Here is an 18883-nt window from a genome sequence, read left to right as displayed (position 1 = left end):
AGGGTTGAGGCTGGTGTCTGCTCAGGGTGCTAGCAGCTCTCTTTGAGTGGCTTCTGAGAGTCCAACCGTTGCGTTTGTTCCTCTTCCTTGGAGGGTCCAGTCTCAGAGTCCCAAACAGGAGCAGCTGCTTTTGTGCTAGATGCTTGGCAGGAAGCTGGTAAACACTGGATTTTCTTTGCAAGTTAGGAGGCTGTTGACTCTGTGGGCACTGAGCAACTGATGTGCAGATGTAGCCAAACACTCTGTTCTGTATTTTGTGCTTGGTAGCAGTATCTTCTGAGCAGAGGCAATAAGAGGAAATTTTTGACCACAGAAATGACAACCTGCTAATGGCTTCCATTCCTGCTTTCTCTCCTCTCAGAACATCCCCACCTTGGGAAGCGTAGCAATAACCATGGCGCTCCACAACTGTGATGAGGTGGCGGTTGCTGGGTTTGGCTATGACATGAGTTCACCCAATGCACCACTGCACTACTATGAGAACATCAAGATGTCTGCCATCAAAGAGGTAGGAAGTCCCGCCGAGCACGTCTTCCTCCCAAGCCCACGACCACTCCTACTCCAAAACCCATCTGGGATGGTGATGTTGACTTACAGCTTTTCTGTACAGGTCGAAAGACAGCTCCAGCCAGGCATTTGGCCATAAAATCCTAGACATTCTCCCAAGCACAGTGTGTGTTTAGAACAGTTATTTCTACTGGGAAAAGTTCTCTGGAATGTGTGTATAATGTGATTCCATCATCTTTGCCCAGATTGCTGTGAGTGCCCCATCCTTGGAGCTGCTCAAGGCTGGGTTGGATGGGATTCTGGGCAGTCTGATCTGGTGGACGGCAACCAGCCCATGGCAGGGAGTTGGAATTAGATGATCTTTAGTGTCTCCTCCAAGCTAAGCCATTCTATGATTCTCAGAGTGGCAGGGAAAAGTTTCCTATAAATGTTACCTCAGATAGGATGAAAAGGAACAAATCTGCTCAGGGGTTAAGATGTGTCCTGTTACCGTTTTGTGATCCATTGTATTACTCTCTAATCCACATGCTTCTTTTGCTAGATGATCCCCAGCTCAGCCCCTGTGAAATGTGGGGGAGGTGAGATCAGCCTGTGCTGGCTCTCAGCTGACTGAAGCAGCAATTAGCTAGTGTAAGCACATGGAGGCTGCTGCTTAATGCCAGCTCTACCTTAGAAACATTTGCTGATGCCATCCTAGTGAGATGAACAGCTCTTTTAGAGGAACAGAAGCTCACTCACATGTTGTTATAAAACAGCAGTATGTCAGATATGACCATTTTTTGTGCTGAACTAGAGCAAACTTTGGTACTGGCCTCACCAACTTTTGTAGTGAGAAAGTTCACAGATTTCTTTTTTTCTTGTTGAGCCCATCATTTCCAGCATATGCATTGCACAGGTCTTTCTAAAATTGCTTCCCCACCTTCACTGTTTCCTAGATAAGAGGGACTTTCTCAGTCCTACTCCACATTATGCAGTCAAGAAGGGGAGATACTCAGAGGGAGGGAATGCTTGTTGTATTGCTCATTAACAGTTGCTGTGTCCAGGCACTTATATTTCTTCACCTCAACCACTGTACCATTGTTCCAGGTCAGGGGGAAGCCTGGAAGTTGCATTTTTCTAAATCATAAGATTGTACATGTATGGGGGCTGCGGGCTGCACAATCTTAGGCTCACTGGGAGGAATTACCAATCAGTGCCTAGTCAGCTTGAGAAATTGGAAGATCATATCTCATTACGGTAGCAGTGAGGCTTTGGAACAAACTAAGTTTAAGAAAAGACTGTGAGGAGCTCCCCATATATACTAAGGAAGTGGTCACTGTGATCCTGAGGTATCTTCTGTGCCTGTAAAGCGTGAAAGTCTGCCGTACTCAGTGGAATAAGCATAGATTTAATCTGTCTTGGCTGAGCAAGTGTTCATTTACGGGATTTAAGGGGTACGTCCAAAGAGGAGATCTGTGTGAGTCAGTACTTACAGAGGTGGCATCTTGTGAAATCCCTGAGCCGATGATATCTGAGGAATATCATTGTTGCAGCAGTAGAGGAGGTATCAAGTTGACTTGCCCAGTTCTGACTCTGCTAGGCAATTTGCTAATGGCTCCTGTAAGGAGGACCCTTGTGCCAAATCTCTTAGCCAGCTGTTCTTCCTGTTTCTTAAGGAGTCTCTTAACTCCTGTGGTCTGCTCTTGGATGTGGAGACATTCACATTCTGTAAGAATGATGTCTTACTCTCGCCCTTTGCATGGCTCAGTGGGAAAAGGAGTTGGTTGACATCTCTGGTCCTTTGCTGCAAGGAAAGAGTTAAAATGCTCAAGGGCCTCACCTGGGAGCTACTGATGCAAGTAACACACAACCTACAGCATGCCAGAGGGAATGAGGGGGCCGTGGCACCCTGAGTTACTCTTACACTCACCCACCCCCTTGCGTCACACAAGATGACATCAGCAGGGAACAGAAAAGCTCTTCTGCAGTGAGAAAAAAGTACATGCTCTGCTGTGAGTGAGCTCCTTGTCCTCTGCCCCTTCTCTGCCACGCTCTCAGTTCCTGCCAGTGTGAGTGTGCGTGGGACCCTGAGCCCTGTCTCATGTGTGTGCAGGCTGCTTGGATATTCGATTCCTGAGGCCAGCACCCTGAGCAAGAAGCAGAAGCCAGTGGAAGACAAGACAGGTGGGAGTCACTCTTGAACACAGAGTGGTCTCAGCGTGGCACAAGGCAGCAGATGGGGATGAACATGTGTAATGCAACCAGTAGAGTCTCCTAGAGAGACCAGCCTGTGCTGGGTTTGACTGGGCTCTGCTGTCTGGAAGCTATCAGTCGTCGTGCCCTAGATGTTCTGTACGGAGGTGAGGGAGCGTTGAAAGGTCCTGGTGAAGCCTCACTAATTCAGATGTCAGCGGGTTTGTTTCTACAGCCGGGGCCACTGATGAGAGCTCTGCAGGGCTGGTTCTTGGAGGAAGGTTCCTGTTCCATGTGAAGGCTGGTTATCTGATCTGTGTCTGCCCATCTAATCCTCACATGCTCGCCCACAGTCTCCTCTTATATTTCGCTGTCCTGGTACAAGAAAAGCCATCTGTTCCCAAGTATCAATAATTAATGCCCCTCCTGGCCCTGCCCCTCCCTATATGACAAATTGTTTGCGATATTGTGGAATGTGAAGAGCAGGAAGAAGATTGTATTTCTTTCTCTCCCATTTAATATTAATGGTAGCTGGTAATTGTTAGTCACCTGAGGGTGAAGTTGAAAGGTGAAGGGCATGATAGCCGAGTTGCCTGCTGCAGCTGTCCTCAGATAACTCACAAATGCAGATTTGCCCCACTCCAGACCAGACACGCTCTGCACGTTTCGCTCAGAGACAGAGACGCATGTGGTCTGCAAATCTGGAGGCTGACCTTGTTGGCACCTGGTGCCAAACCTCGCCATCAGTACAAGCGAAATGAGTCTGATCCAGAGCCAGGCTCCACCAAGGCATTCATCTGGTCCATCTGCTCCTAATACCCAAAGGCCCATTGGTCTCCATTGCGTTTTCCTTGGTGTTACCTTTGAACCTCCAGAACTCTATCTAGGTCTGGCTCATCCCAGACTTTGGGGAAGCTGAAACTTAGATAAAGGTGGAAACAGCAGGCGTTTGGGCTCTCTGATGGACTGAATGCCTACAGCTTCATGAGAAGAGGAGGGTGGTCACGGCCCCAGCTGGCTCCTGAAGCACACCCCCATCCCATAACCCAGCTGGCAGGCTCCTCCAGCCCCAGCTACTGAGCAATCTTCAGTGTTTTAAGTCTTGAGAGCAGCTGCAGGGAAGCACTCCAGCTCCACCCTGAAACCATCACTGTCTTCACAGAGGAAATGTAAACACAACAGCGTGCTGGATCTGGAGATGCCACACGTGTGTGGCTTTGGAGATCCTCCCGGAAACATCCATCGATCCCCTTCCCTTGCCCTGTGCCCGCAGGGGACAGGTCCCGTGGCGAGGTGTGTCACTGAGTTCTACTTAAGGCCATCTTGACATCTCCCCAAACAGCCCCCGAAACCCCGTGACTCATCTCCAAGGAATTTGTTCTGATTATATAAAAAAAAAAGCCAGCAAAATGCGCACGCTTGCTTACAGCTGGGCGGAGATGCCTCTCCCATGCCAAGACTGAGGTGATAAAATCTCTGTGGAAATGAATGTGATTTTTCCTGTTGCTCTGTGGTGGTTGCATTTCCAAGAGGCAGAGCAGGCAGCCTAAGTGTATGGTTTTGCTTAGTCTTTGCTTTCCCCACTGGGGTGAAAGCCCTCCAGGTCCACGACTGTGCTGTTATTGCTACTGCAGGAGGCAGCTGCCTCCAATTCTTCCCACATCTCAGACTCTGAGGCTGAGCAGACGTTTCCTGCTCAGGAAAGGAGAGATACAGAAGTCCTGTCCAGCACTTCCACAGGGGTTTATGGGCTGTGTGGGCCTGCTACTCTCCCATCTATTTCTGGGAAACCACTGCGTGAATTCTTGCACATCACTTTTCAGTTCTGAATCCCGTCTTCTTCTTTCAATTTACAAAATGTGGAAGGTTTAAGCTTGTCATCTCCCCTCACTTCCTATTTTTCCTATTGCCAATAACTTGTAACAGCTTTCGACCCTTGGCTGCTTCCCTGAATGCTGTACAGAAGATGAACGAGCACTTGCCAAGGTGTATGCTCACTTGATTCTGTTCACATGGTGATGAGCCACTGAGCTGTTTTTTTTTTTTTTTATCATTTATTTTGTTTTGATTTCTTACTCAGGTCTTGTAGTGCTTCCTGCCTGGGCGTTCCATAGAAGTGTGTTTTTGTCGCAAATCAATGTTAATGTGGCAGAAGTTTCAGATCCGGCGAGAACATAGAGGAAAAAAAAAATGTGGGCATGGAAGTGAGGTAAAAAAGAGGAATCTTTTTAAAAGGGAGTGAGCAGGAGGCTGTGTTAAATCAGCAGAACAAAGCTCCCACAACTCCTCCTCTTCGAGCTCTGCCCTGCGCCTGGCAGCACGCAGCCTTCCCCAGGCCCGGAGCTGGGATCTGCCCATTTATCAGCACGGATCCCTCTGTGGCTGCCCACTGTCCCTCTCAGCACGGCAGCAGATCAAGCAGCAGTGCCGACACTGCGGAGGTGGCAGTCCCTTTGATACAGCTGTGCCTGGCACCTCATGCCTCACTGCCTGACCCGGGGGCAAGGCCGCGTGCCGCCTTTGATGGCTCCCTTCTGATGGGGGCTCGCTTCCCCTGCATTGCGGGGTGCTGGAGGACACCTAACAATTCTCATTCAGCGTGTGTTAAGGGCTGCCACGAGGCCCAGGGAGGTGGCCTGCAGCACACAGTGACACACAGCTTTGTCTCAGTCGCTCCCCCCGCCTGTCAGAATGATCCACAAACATCACGTTTGGAGCCTCAGCCCGTAGAGGCGCAAACAATAGTGCTTTATCATCATCTGGGCTCTCTCTGTGATGCCGGCTTTTGCATTTTAAATGAAGGAAAGTTGCTTGGGAGGGGGTGACAAGGCTGCTCCTGGCCTCCAAGCACCTAAAAGTTTGCGGTAGCCAACAAGAAGAACAAAACTCCTTTGAAAGCAGGGCAGATGTCTGGCCTGGTGATTTATAGACTGAAAACACAGCCATTCGAGCCCAGCTGATGAATTGCCATTGGAGTACAAGGAACGGTGCGCACTGAAATGGAGGTCAGCTCTGGAGGGGGAGGTTAGGGGCTGGGGCAGGGGGACCTCTGAAAGGGCACTGCTTTTTCTTGGGGCCCACAGTGATGACTGATGAGGTTTATACATTTTTGTCTTTGTTTAGAAGCCACCTGTCTGACAGCGTTTTGGCAGAACGAAGGCCTCATACACTGTTCCTGTGCATAAGGGCTGTGTCTATGTAATAGAAGCCTAGAAGAGATTGGTGGGATAGCAGTCACTACTGGAGCACAGGTGGGACAGAAATGGTGACACCTCTGGGGCATAACTGAGCCCTAACAGTGAGGAAGGGAAGATTCTAGCACGGATAAAAGCAGAACTAAGGCTTGGTGAAGATCTCTGAGTCAAAAGACAGTAGAAGATCTACAAGAGTGTGTTAGAGCCCAGCTGCTCTCCCCAGTATCAAACACAGCCCTCTGTGATGGGTACTGTCACAAAAGCACACCGAAGCCAGCACATCTGCCAGATGGAGCCCAGGTATTCCAGATGTCATAGCACAGCTTTTGTCACCAACTGCAAGGGGACAAGAGTTGGCATCCTTCCAGAGCTGATGTTAGCAGGCATGAAGACCTTGCAAAGAGGCATTGGAAATAACCCTTGATCGAGCGCCATCATTGTGAAATTAAAAGGAAAGGCAAGAGGAGATGCACCAGGCAGATCAAGGACATATTGTAGAGGAGATTTGAAATCTTTTGTTTTCTTTTCTTTTCTTTTTTTTTTTTTTCCAAAGTGCAAAAAATGTAATTTGCGTTTGTAGCAAAGAGAACTTGATGGGAAAAGGCTGGAGACAAAACTTGGTAAGTTGCTTTGGAAAGGGGTTGGAGGAGCAGGAGAAGGCATCAGGAAGAGAGGAGGCTTCATCCTGTTGTACAGAAAGCATAGCAATAAAATGGAAACCAGCCAAAGTCGGGTTGAATTAGATCATGCAAAGGAAAATGATATGGAAACAAGGAAGGAATTATGAGGGCTGTGGCATCCAGGGAGGTGAAGGCAGCGGAAGGCACAGGGATTAAAGAGCCTAAGTAGGAGCTGTGCAAATGAATGTGTTACCTCTCTAAGAGTTATGTGGTGAATGTGAGGGAAAGGGTGACTTGTGGTGAGAAGTTCATAGAGGCAGAATGTGACTGGGTCAGCAGCGAAAGGCAGAAGCTGGTGAAGGCAGTGAGGAAGCCTGGGAGATCTCTGTTCCAACACTGCACTGCTGAGCCAATTAAGCTCCAAGTCCAGAGGAAAAGATCTTTAATAAATCTATCAGGTTACATGTGGTTCCATAGGATTAGATTATAGTGGACATAATACCTGTATTTCCTTTCTTTTTTTTTTTGGGAGGGTGGAAGTGAGGTGAGGAAAATAATCCTATCAGATTCAGACTTCTCAGTCTGACCTCAGAGGTGCCATTCAGAACTTCAGAGCAAAGTTGAAATGAAGGAATAATTAAATCCTGAAAGCAAACACAACACAGACTTAGCAAAGGCAGGTTACAAAAACTAATTTAATATCTTTATTTGATTTAAAAAAGAAAGAAAAAAATCATTCAAGGGACAGAGGAAGTATAGTAGATCAGTCATCTGAAGTTCAGTTAAGCGTGTGAAACTGTGCCACGTGAGATATTATTAGTTAAGCTTCAGAAGCTACAGGCTGGTGCAACACCTGTACGTGAATAGTCCCTGTGAAGGAGAAAACAAAGAGCAGCACTCAATGGGAGGCTGGGAGTTCCCCCAGAGGAGGTCATGTGCAATGTTTGCATTAATGGTTTTTGGCTCCAAAGGCAGTGGTGTGCGAGTGGAATTTGCGATGATACAAAACCAGGTGTGGTCAACACAAAGAGAATCAAAAGACCATCCAGGAAGACCACAAACAGGAGCAAACTGGATGGGATGAAACCTAGTAGTATGAATGAAGGCTCATTCAGTGTGGGACAAGAACAGAGATTTTGGTTCTGTTTCGGAAAGCATTATTTGGCAATGGCAAGACAGAGGAGGGAAGTACTTAGATAAGTACTACAGGACAATTCAGGACTTGAGGTTTTTGATGTGGAAAACAGGCAGATGCAGCTCTGGGAAGACTCAAGGAAAGGAATTCTAGAAAGAGCAAACTGCTGCTGTATGGTTTTCAGGGATAAATGCTGCTGAGCTGCAGAAATACAGAGGATGTAACAACTGAGAAAGAATCTACCCTGTTCTTTGTGTGCATTCTTTGTTGATTTCACTCTCATTTAACCTTCCTGTATTTCAAGGTATTGCAACTTATTTGATAAGACATGCTCTGAAGCCTAACCGTAGCCACATTCATAATGGATTGCAGGTGGTGACTTACCTTCCTCGTGGAGTGGTTTCTGAAACATTTTCTTAATCTTAAAATATTCTCCTTGGCTTCATTGGAAGGCACAGAGGATGTTTCAGGCTTCTTAGTGGGATCATCAAGAAAAAAAGTGGTTCTGGGGCTGCTGTATTTGCATGAAGTCCTGAAAGCTGATGACAAATTTAGATCTAATGACTGTGACCAAACGATCATACATCAGTCCAAGTGCAGCCCCTGTGGAACAGACAGCCCTCACAGGGCATGTGCCTGCTGAGCAGCTCTCCTCCACCTGCTGATGTCGCCACGAGAAAGAGCAAGCATGCACTAATCAGTGTAAGAATCGAAGCAAAGGAAATCCCAGCTGGTCCCCGAACAACAAGAACTCTGGAGATGCAGATTCACGGGGGAATGGCTGGAGTTTGCTGCTTGTGGTGCTGAAGTGTGGCATCGAGATTTAGAGCAGGAGCTCTGGGAATACAGGAATAAGAAATAAGGCAGTGACAGCTCATTGTGCATGGGAAGAGAGAGACAAAGCCATCAGAAGGGGCTGTGAGCATCTTGCCAGGGCATCCCAAGCACAACTAGCATCCAAGGGCAGAAAAAACAGCTTATTTGCAGCAATGCTATCAGGAATAAACCACCAGCATTGTGGCCACTTCATGTAGACCTACAGGCATAGGTTTTGCAGTGCATTTTGTTGCCTTTCTCCATTTGGCAGTGATGGGAGCGAGGTGCCTGCCTCTCTTTGGCAGCTTTGAAAAATTTGCTCCAGATCTTCTCCCTCCCGCAGCCACTCGCACTGGAATGCAGTCTCCTTCGCCTGATTAGCTCTGTCTGTCAGTGGGGTGAGTCCCTCTCCCACAGTCAGTAACCTGAGCTGGTGTTGAAGACATGCTGCATCCCTCCTGCCTGTGGTGCTGTTAGGTGCACAGCACTGCACTGTGAGCTCTGTGGGTGCTATCTGCAGGGGACAGAAGCCCGTTCCTCTGCCTCTGTGGTTGTACATTTGATCACAAGGCATTGCCACAGATACCAATGAGACCCATGGATCAGGTGGGAGGCTGCATTTCCCTTATGTGTGGCTTTCTGCTTGGAAATGGGGGGTACAGAGCAGCCCTAATGCTGAGCAGCCAGAGGTTTGTACATCTGGCCAGCAGCCTGGTGTGCAGTGCAGGAGGCAGACCTGCCATGCTGTAAGGCAGTGCAGTTGTATCACCCAAAGTTCTGTCACCCACCTCCTTTACTTACATTCCTGCTCTGTTTGTGCCTTTCACAGCAGCTTGCCTCCTTGCTTTGTGGCCTGAGCTGATGTTTGAGGCTTGCTTAGAAGTGGCTGCTGCTTCACTTACCGTGTATGCAACTACGTACCACAGGATGCACGGAGGTTGTATTGGGTGAAACCAATTGGCTTCTCTCCCTGCCTGATGAGACCGAAAGACATGCGAGAGGGGTCAGCCTGTGCTGTCAGGAACAGTTGGGCTCTGCTGTGCCAGCAGCCACCCGTTCACTGCACATTGGTGGCAGCACACACACAACTTGGCTGCCTCTGCCGGTGCTGTGTGCTTGTAGCAAGGGGCTGTGCTGTCAGTACGGGCACTGCTGTGTGGTGGGGGCCGTGCACGAGCCCCCAGCTGACAGAGTGCTCTAATTCTGCTGGTTGAAGCCATCTCTGGGCGGCACTCCTGGGGGGATTTTATCCCAGATCTTACTTAAAGCCAATAGTACCTGCTGCCCAGAGCACTGTGCTGGAGACGTGCGTCACTTCCCCAGCGTTCTTGTCTCACTGGGAGATTTTGGGGAAAGCTGGTTTTCCCTGCTCTCTGTCTCCCCAGGGGACAAATTACTCACTGCTTTCATTAAGAGCTGTAACAGTACCAGCGCAGTGGGGTGGTGGCAGACGCTGTGATCACTGCTGAAGCATGCTGCAGGGAACACATCTGGGTGGGCTGCCAACAGCTATAGCGATCACTGCTCCCAAATGCCTGGCTGGGAGATGTGACCATTTCACCCTTCTCATTGTATTAGCATAACCTTTAACATGCAATTTCCTGCTGTTAGGGCAGTGGAGGCAGGAGCTGGCCTCAACGGGGCTGGTTTTGTGGGCAGGGGCTGCTGCTGTGCTGTAGAAATCCAATGTTTAGGAGCACACAATGCCAGGAGAGGATTCCCTGAGATCAGGCGTGTGGTTAGCAAATCCTGAACATCCTCCAGGCATAGATCTGTGTTAATGCTGTGCTGTTGGTATGGCTGCTCAGGGTGAAGGTACCTGGGATGCCCAGATCTCACCATGTCAGAAATGTTCACACAACCCGTGGGGAAACTTTCTGCCTCAGATACACAAGTCTGACTGCTGGCTGTATCTGCTTTTGATCAGAGAAGGTCCTTGGACTGCAAGGACTCCTCTGGTGACACCAGGGCCTGTCTCCTTGCCCTGCCCCAGCTGGAGCCTCCAACGAAGCGGGGTGTGGGAGCACACACAGCCAAGGTAGCTGCTGACCTCTGTCTTTCCCATTTCCTTCTAGTCCTGGACGCACAACATCCAACGGGAGAAGGAGTTCCTGCGGAAGCTGGTGAAAGCCCGAGTCATCACGGATCTGACCAGTGGGATCTGAGTGGCTGCAGCCCCTGCCTCAAAGGGAGGAGAGGAAGACGCGTGCTGTGGCTCTGGGAGTAGGCACTGGCAGCCCCCCACAAGAATCCCACTTCCCTGGAGATACACAGAGATGCCCAGGTGCTCTGTGAAGGCCCTCTCGCATCACCGGGCTGCAGGAGGGTTCCATCTGCTGCCTCCAGTCCTGGAGCTGGCAGGAGGTGGGCGAGGGGCTGAGTGGGCAGTTCTTGAACTCTGCATCACAGACGGATCTTCTGTGTCCGGAATTACACAGAAAAGACTCAGGAGAGAGAAGAAAGGTTTGTGAATAAAGCGATTTGTGCCAAATGGGAGGTGATGCTGCTCCGAGGCAGCAGTACCTGAATGTACAAAGTATTATTTTCTAAAAGAAACTCTGCTGGAACCATCCTAGAATTACCAAGGTGCAAAGCAAAGTCTGCTTGTGCACAGCCCTTCAGAAAGCTCCATCTGCATTCTCACCGCCCTCAGACCTTTTCCCGGGAAAACTAATCCGTCCAAAACATCAGTGTTGTTGGTGCTGCTATAATTTAAAGGGAGGTTGGCTTTCCCTCCTTCTCCACTTGGAGCTTCTCATTGGAGATAAGCATGGGTTTGTTTTTCTGCACTTTTCCTTGCTTCCTGCGTAGAAGCAGCAGCAGCCGCCACTCACTTGGCTGCCTTTTCCATAGCTGTTTGCTCTGCCACGATGCTGGAACTGGTGGCTCTCTGTCTGCAGCAGACCCTCCATCCTGCCCATCACAGCACTGTGGAGCCCACCTCGCTGTGCTCAGGGCTGCCAGGTCCGTGCCTGCTGTGCAGAGCCCTCGTGGAGTCCATGCAGATTGATGTCACCGTTTCTGGGCAGCATCCTGCCTTGTTTTTTTCTGGGGGAGATCAGCGGTTTGTTTTCTGGAAGGAGGTCAGATGCTGCATGGAGATCTGAAGCTTTGCAGTTGAAGAGCAGACCACCGAAGATGTTTTATGTTCCGGACTCGATCGTGTTCCCTATTTAAGTGACTTGTGACCTCAGCAACGATGGAGCATGCTGGCAAGTGTGAGGTCCTGCTGGGAACCCTCGCCTTCTGCTCAGCCCCTGCTCACTTCATGTCCAAGCTCCTCCCGTACTGTTCGAGCACTGCTGCTCCTCCTGCCCTCAGGAGCACGTCCCTGTCTTTGCTGTCTTGGTCCCGAGATGCAGTATTTGCACATTTGATTTGTGTACGTATTTCAGAGGAGCTGGAATAAACTGAGCACCATGGCTGAGTGCAAGGACAGCGGGCTGATCTCGTCCACCTGGAGAGCGTGGGCAGGAGGGGGACTGCTGGGGGAAACTGTGGTGCACCCTCTGAGCCACATCCCTGTGTCGGAGCCACCACTGGCGTTGGTGGAAGGTGATCCTGCAGGGACACTGGCTGGAGCGTGGTGCTGTATTTGGCATAATCCAAGGACTGCAGCTTGCCTTGCTCTGAGCTGAGGGGAGAACATGGCCCTGGCACGGGATGCTCAGAGAAGGGCTTGCATGGGCCTCTTTCCCACTGACTTGCCAGGGCTGAGACTCAGGGGATGCACAGGAGGGGCAGGCAGTGACCCAGGGATTGCAGGCTGCAGGTGGCAGAGGGATGCTGAGAGTTTCTCCTTTCTATTCCCCTTCCAGTTTCCCTCCTCCAGTCCCTCTCCCCTCCCAACCAGGCACTCCCTCAGGTACATACTTACCCCAGGATGCTCCATGAGGTGTCCAGCCCAAAAAGATGGACTTTCCAGTAGATTTGCAGCATCTGCAGTGGCAGATAACTGATCTGGGTATTCTCCCTCCCTTAGCAATTCATATGTGTTAGCCTGAGCCCAGAACCATCATCAGCACCCTCTGCCACAACGGCAGTGGGGGTGCCTGGGCTGGACCTGGCCCTAAGCTGGACCCTAATGCTTGAACTGATCTTCAGCTGCTGCTGTGGGAGCCTCAGGGAGGTGCTGGGCCTCATCCATGTGCTGCACAAGCTGAGATACCAGAGAGCAGGGAGCTGCAGCCAGGAGGAGGGTGAAGTCTTCGGTGTGAGTGCTGGGCTCCTCACAACCACCAGAGGAGCTGTAGAGGGAGCTCCCTATGGAGACCTGTGATAATATCAGTTTGATTCACTTGGTTTTATTGAGCACTACAAAGCTGCAGGGCACCGTTATCTTCCAGCTCACTGGCTCCAGCCCCACGGAGGGAGACTCACTTTTGCTGGCATCCCGGCACCCCACCATGGCTGGGAACAGGTCCTGATGGGAAGCTGTGCCCTACTGCCCAGAGAGGTGACCCCAGGCTTTTCCCTGCACCCCACTGGGGCACCCAGGAGCTGGGCAGATGGCACAGGGTCACCTGCAAGCAGGAGGATGGAGATGCAGGGGGACCACAGCTCCCCTCTATCTCACTGTCTCATTGACACTGGTGGGACAAGAGCAGGCACGGAGCATCCTCTGGCCAGGCAAATGCTGGCATATTCCACCCCTCGCCCCAGGGCAGCGCACAGCACTGAGTTTCGCTCCTGGCAGCTGCTCCTTTGGCTGTCTCCTCGCATGCACCTGCAGCCACCTCCTGCCCTCCGAAACGCAGCAGTCCTGCCAGCTCGGAGCGGTGCGCAGGTCAGGGCAGGGTCAGTGGGACGGATGTGAGTCTCGGCCTCTCCCTCACCGTGACTCACCTTTTTCGGCACGGAAAGGAGAGCCCAGGGGAATTCTCCGAGGCCTAAATATAGAGCGGGGTTGCCTGACAGCCGTGCTGCGCTGCTGCGCAGAGGCACCATTGGAGCGGCAGGGAAACTGCCAGGGGAGGGGATGGGGAGGTCAGGGCTGGGGAAGCCCCATGCCAGCAGTGGTGGCTGTGCGGCTGGTGCAGGGACGGGGCTGGGGGCTGTGCCGGGGCTGGAGCCTGGTCCTTCAGTGCAGGCCATGCAGCCACCTCCCAGCTTTGGGCTCCTCCGCAGCCCGGGGTGACACAAAGAGCTGCTCCGAGTGCTGTGAGCTCACCGGTACTGTGCCACACTGAGGTACAAGAACTCGATGAGTTTTTAAAACTAGTTTTAGTTTCTGCGGGTGTTTTTTGTTTTAATTTCCCCTCTAGGCAGGGAGGTGGGAGTCTCGCAGGCTCCTCAAGCCAGCTTATGTCACATCAATTCAGTCATATCACAGAAGCAATAAAGCTATCAAACAAGCTCCACTGGCCTCTTTCTTCTGCTGCCTGTGGCGGGCAGAGGGATTCCCCGGCTCTAGGTGCACCCACTGCTTTCACTGCTACGTCTTCCTCCTGCCTGGTGACCGAAGGCATGGGAGAGGGCTCAGTGTAGGTGCTCATCATGTATATTTAAAGGCTGTTTGGTGTCCCAGCTCCCACAGTCCTCCAGCCGAGTCCCTCTTTGGATCCCCTCACGTTGGGGTTGCTCCCAGCCGTGCAGCCATGGGGCAGGGTGCAGCGCAGCGAAGGCAGGTGTCCAACCCGCTGACCTTCTCACTGCAGCAGTGTCCAGGAAGGAAACAGTTTAGGAAGCCGGGGGCCGATCTTGTGACCGACTCCAACACCTGCCAGGGCCCAGAGGGAGGATGTGACCCCTCCTGCAAACCGTGGCGGCTCTGGGGAGCTTCCAGAGCCGTGGGACAAGTCTCATTGCTTAAGGCGGCCGCTTCCAAGTGTGTGACAGGTCTGCCAGACGCAGGCGGTGGCTTCCAGCCAGTGCTGGTGGGTTACAGATCCCTTCCAGTGAGGAGATGCACAGATCGCTCCCTCCTGCTCTGCTCCTCCCAGCCCTGCCACCATCCGGGGGCAGCCCAGATCCTGGAGAAACCCAGATGCGCTCCCAGGAGCACAGAGCCTGAGAGCAGGGCATGTGGGGGCAGCCAGGTTGGCAGAAACAGACGCTCATTGCTGGAAGCAGATGTCCCTGGAGGAGCCACGTCACCAGCAGACAGGGACGATGCAAGCGGCCGGTCCATCTGCGTCACAGCTCTCTGCCACATGTGTTCTGTCACACCGCGTCATCTGCTGGAGCACATCAGCCCCATCTGCCTCATGCACGGGTGGCACCTGCAGGGACAGGCATCAGAGCAGACTGGGGACATGGGGACAGCCCCAGCCTTGCAGGGCTGAGGCAGGGGTGACTTGGAAGCAGCTGCTGGCAGCAGCTGGGATTTGGGGCACAGTGCTGGAAAGTGCCACTCCCTGCCACCAGGGTGCCACTGGGCTGAGGGTGACATCTCCAGGGGTTGAGCAAGGAGCCGAGACCCCTGGTTTCTAGGGTATCAGCTACAAAGAGACAGGAGAGGACAGAGGCAGGACGCTGCTATCCTGTTACAAGGAACACCACAGGCACCATACAGGTCCACTAGGCACCCCTCAGAACTGTGCCCATCTCATGGGCACCTGCCCAGTGTGGACACAGCCCTTGCCCTACAGACACAGCCAGGCACTCCGGGACACATCATGCCACTCACCGGCACCATTTCCAAGTGGGCATCCCCACCACCCCACCCTCCATTTCTGCAAAGCAGGGCGACCCATTCCCCGTCCCCTTTTCCATAGGGATGCTCATGTGCCCCCAAACCTGCTGTGAGGCAGCAGAATCCCCTCTGCAGGCTGGGGGCAGCAAGGACAGCTTAGCCCTCACACTGCCCGGCAGGTGATGCCGCAGGAGGGCGCGGAGCTGTCATCCCCACGCGGGATAATCCGAGCAGACGAGGCCGGGGCCGGGCTGTGTCCCATCGGTCCGCTCCGGCCCGGGGAGCACGTGTGAAGCGGGGCCGAGCGGAGGCGGCCCTGGGATTTGGCACGTTCGCAAGGAGCACTCGAGAGCCCCGGGATGGACGTGGAGGGCCCTGGGCGGTGACGTAAGGACTCGCACGGGCTCGGCTCGGCTCGCCAGCCGGCCCCCATGTCCCCCGGGCCTGCGGCGGCCCCGGCGGAGGGAGGCAGGGAGCGGGCGGAGGTAAGGGCCCGCGGGCGGGCGGACTCCTCCTCCGGACGCTCACGCGAGGCGCACGGTGGCCCGAGGCGGCTCTGGTGCGTGGGACGCGCCGTAGGCACGGTCCCCGTTTGCCTCCCCCCGAACCCACGGGCCGCCCTTGCAGAGGGGTCCCCGAGTGCGAAGGGTCCCCGCGGGGCTGCTGAGAGTGAGGGGGCTCTGCGGGGCTTCCCACGACGCCGTGGGGCTGCGGCCATCCCACGCGCGGGGCTCGGTCCCCACCTCCCGCAGCGCCCGGGGAAGGGCTGAGTTCCGTCCCCGGGCTCCGTCCGTGTGTCCGTGTGTCCGTGCCGCCGGCAAAGCGCTGTCGGGGCGTCCGTCCGGCGGTCCGTACTGCGGGGATCCGTCTACCCGGCGGTCCCGTGCGTGTCCGGGTCCCGGTTCCGACGCGGTGCGAGTCTCATTCCGAGCTCGGGGGCTGGTGCGGATTCCGGTACCGATGCGGGGTGCCGCTCCTGCTACCGGCGGGGTCTCGTCCGGTGCGGGTCGGGGTCCCGGTGCCCGTCGGGGCGCGGCGTCGGTACCCGCCCCGCCGGTCAGGTGACGGCCGCTGGAATTTGACACCGGCGGCCGCGGCGGGAGCGGGGATGGAGCCGCCGCTACCCCGCACTGCGCGCCCGCCCGCCGGGCCCGGCACCGCACCGCGAGGCGCGGCGGGACACGCGCCGCGACCTCCGAGGAGCGCCGAGAGCGGCACGGCGAGCGGCGGCGGGAGTCGGTGCCGGTGTCGGCGGGGCAGCGCCGGCCCCCGCCCGCGCCCCGCCCCGGCGCGGCGGCGGCGGGCGGCGGGGGGCGGCGGGGAGCGGAGGCGATGCGGGGCGGCGGCGGCCCGGGGGATGGTCCCCGCCGCGGGCACGGTGAGTGCGGGCCGGGGGCGGGCGGGAGCGTCCGTCCCAGCCTGCCGGCAGCGGCGCTGCGGGAACACCGGGGCGGGGGGGGCGGGGGGGGTGCCGCTCCGCCGCCCGCCCCGACCGGCAAAACCGGCGGGGCGGCGAGCGGGGCCCGGAGCTCCGCGCAGGTCCCGTCCGGATGGCTCCCGCGGCTTCCCGAGCCCGGCCCCTCGGCCGGAGGCGCTCGGGAGCCGTGGCGGGGAGCGAAGCTCCGTGCCCGGGCCCGGGAGAGGCGGGGACCTCTCTGCGGGTGCCCGGGGCACGGGGCCGGGCTCAGCCCTCTGGGCACGTCGGGCAACCCAGGATCAGCCGGGGAGCCGGGCAGGCACCGGCGTGCGGGCACGGAGAGGGGCAGCTCCCGCCGTGATCGCGCGTCCCATAGGGCCGGTGAGAGCACCGGGACGCGGGGCCCGGCGCTGCCCGCGGGTCGGAGGGTCCGCTTCCACGCGGTTTGTGCCCCACGTGTCCGGACCCGGCATCCCCGGACCCTGCGGGCAGGTGCCAGCTTCGCGTCACCTGTGGGCGACCCCTCTCACGTCCTGCTCTGGGCAGCGTGGTGGTGCCCGCAGGTGCCCGAGGAGGTCTCGAGGCATGGCCAGGAGAGCCGGCGTTATACACGGCCCCGAGCAGCCCCCGGGATGCTGGGACGCGCACCCGCGGCGCGGGAGGCGAGAGGTGCGCAGCCCCGGGGGTGGGACGCGCGTTGCATGGGGGGTGTACGGGCTGAACCGAGCGAGAGCTCATCCTCACTTGGATCGCTCTGATCCCGACCTGGGAAGAGCTGGGGAGCCCATTAGCGGCCGGGGCTCTTCCAGCCGTGCCGGGGGCAGCTCCCACCCGGACCGCCGTCAGAGAGCCCGGATCCAGGCGGTGACACAGCCTCGGTGCCCGCGCTGCGGGGCTCCCATCATCTTGCGGTGCTCAGAAGCCCGGCTGAGCCCTGCCCGTGCTCCCCACGAGGGTGCGGAGCCGCCGCGGGCCGCCGCGGGGAGCAGCCTTCTCCCTCTCGCTCCGCTCGGCGGATCCCGGGACCGTGCTGCCGCCGGATGGGAGAAGCCTGAACTGCAGCCCGGCTCCGCCGCGCGCCCGTTCCCTCCCTCGGGGCAGATGCTCCCGCTCGGGCCGGGGCGACGGAGCGCGTTACACCGCCGGCGGTGCGCGTCTCCCGACGGGGCGGGCGGTGCCCGGGCCAGGCCGGGGCCGGAGGGGCGGCAGCCCCGCGCCGTGGGCCCCAAGGCTGTGTCACCGCCTGGCTCCGGGCCCGCCGCCTGCGAGGGCCTCCATCCCGTGCCGCTGTGCTGCTGGGGCCGAGGGGCCGCGGAGGGGCGGCAGGACAGGGACTGGGGCCCGGCTTCTTCCCGACGGGGCCACGGGACCCTCGCCGTCCCCTCTGGGGGTGCCGGCCTGGGAAAACCATGACCTGGCAAGCAGTGGCTGGCACGGGGCCACGGGCCACCATGGGAGCGACGTGCTGTGTGGGTCGTGCTTGGCCAGGCTGCGGCTACAGCAGGGGCCTGGTGCCAGCCCTGCCTGGTGCTCAGACCTCAGAGTGAGTTGGAGAGCCTGACAGTGCCCGTGGCAGCTCCTTGGTGTGGCATGGCTCAGTGCCACCCATGTAACAATGGGCCTGGGACCTGGTGAGCATCTTCTCAAGTGCTTGGGGGGGGGTTATCTCTCCACCCTGGAGGTGCTCTGACTGCTTCTAGCCATCCTTTGGCACACAATGCTCTCTGCAGCATGTCCCATCCCAGTGCTGCTCCACCACCTGGGAGAAAGACAAGGGGAACTCCCTTCTGTAAGATGCCACCAAGTTCCAAGGGGACAGCCCTCTCCCTATGTGGTGGGTTCAGCAGGCAGCGGGTGGGAGCACTAGGGAGGAATGGCCTTGGACAGAGCTGTGTGCTGTGTGCCCCCCGTGGGGCCCACCTGTCCCACCCTCCAGCTGCACTGCTCAGGGCTGTGTGCCTCAGCTTCCAGGCAGTGTGGCAGCAGGCAGCATGGGGCTGGTGGGGGGGCTACACTGGGGGACCCTACGCTAATGGGTTTGGAGCTCCCGAGGTCAGGCTCCTGCTGCCAGCAAGAAAAACATTCCCAGGAAAGGCCATGGGAAAAGGACCCCCCCTCTGCGACACTCCCAATCACTGCCTTACAGCACAGCCTGGCATCTCAGGCTGCTCATGTGAGGAGCCAGCTTGCATCCCCCCAAGGAGAAGTGCTGGGCAAAGGCCCTTCTGCCAGCATTCCTGGGGAGGGCTATGGGGGGGGGTGTGGGTGTGTAGCCATGGGGACAGGAGGCACTGTGGGGCACTGGGAGGTGAGGGAGGGGATGGCATGCTTGGTGGGATAAAGGTATGCCAAGCAGGATCTGGGTGGGCAGGGAAGGGTGCTGCCAGC

The 18883-nt window shown here is 56.0% G+C and overlaps 1 protein-coding gene across 4 annotated transcripts in view; it reads left to right on the top strand.

The window, feature by feature from the left end:
• ST3GAL3 (ST3 beta-galactoside alpha-2,3-sialyltransferase 3) overlaps window positions 1-11877 on the top strand; it is a 142484-nt gene extending 130607 nt beyond the window's left edge. For all 4 annotated transcript variants that reach the window (XM_065740358.1, XM_065740375.1, XM_065740367.1 and 1 more), the window contains 2 exons: window positions 362-508; window positions 10520-11877. In XM_065740358.1, the coding sequence (XP_065596430.1) occupies window positions 362-508; window positions 10520-10609 (237 nt within the window). In that variant the 3' untranslated portion in view covers window positions 10610-11877. The remainder of the gene's footprint in view (window positions 1-361; window positions 509-10519) is intronic.
• Window positions 11878-18883: the final 7006 nt, after the last annotated feature.

This window comes from Cyrtonyx montezumae, unplaced genomic scaffold (genome assembly GCF_038088225.1).
Source record: "Cyrtonyx montezumae isolate F1298 unplaced genomic scaffold, pur_monq_1.0 scaffold_1, whole genome shotgun sequence".
NCBI lineage: Eukaryota > Metazoa > Chordata > Aves > Galliformes > Odontophoridae > Cyrtonyx > Cyrtonyx montezumae.
This window is presented reverse-complemented; position numbering and strand designations above follow the sequence as displayed.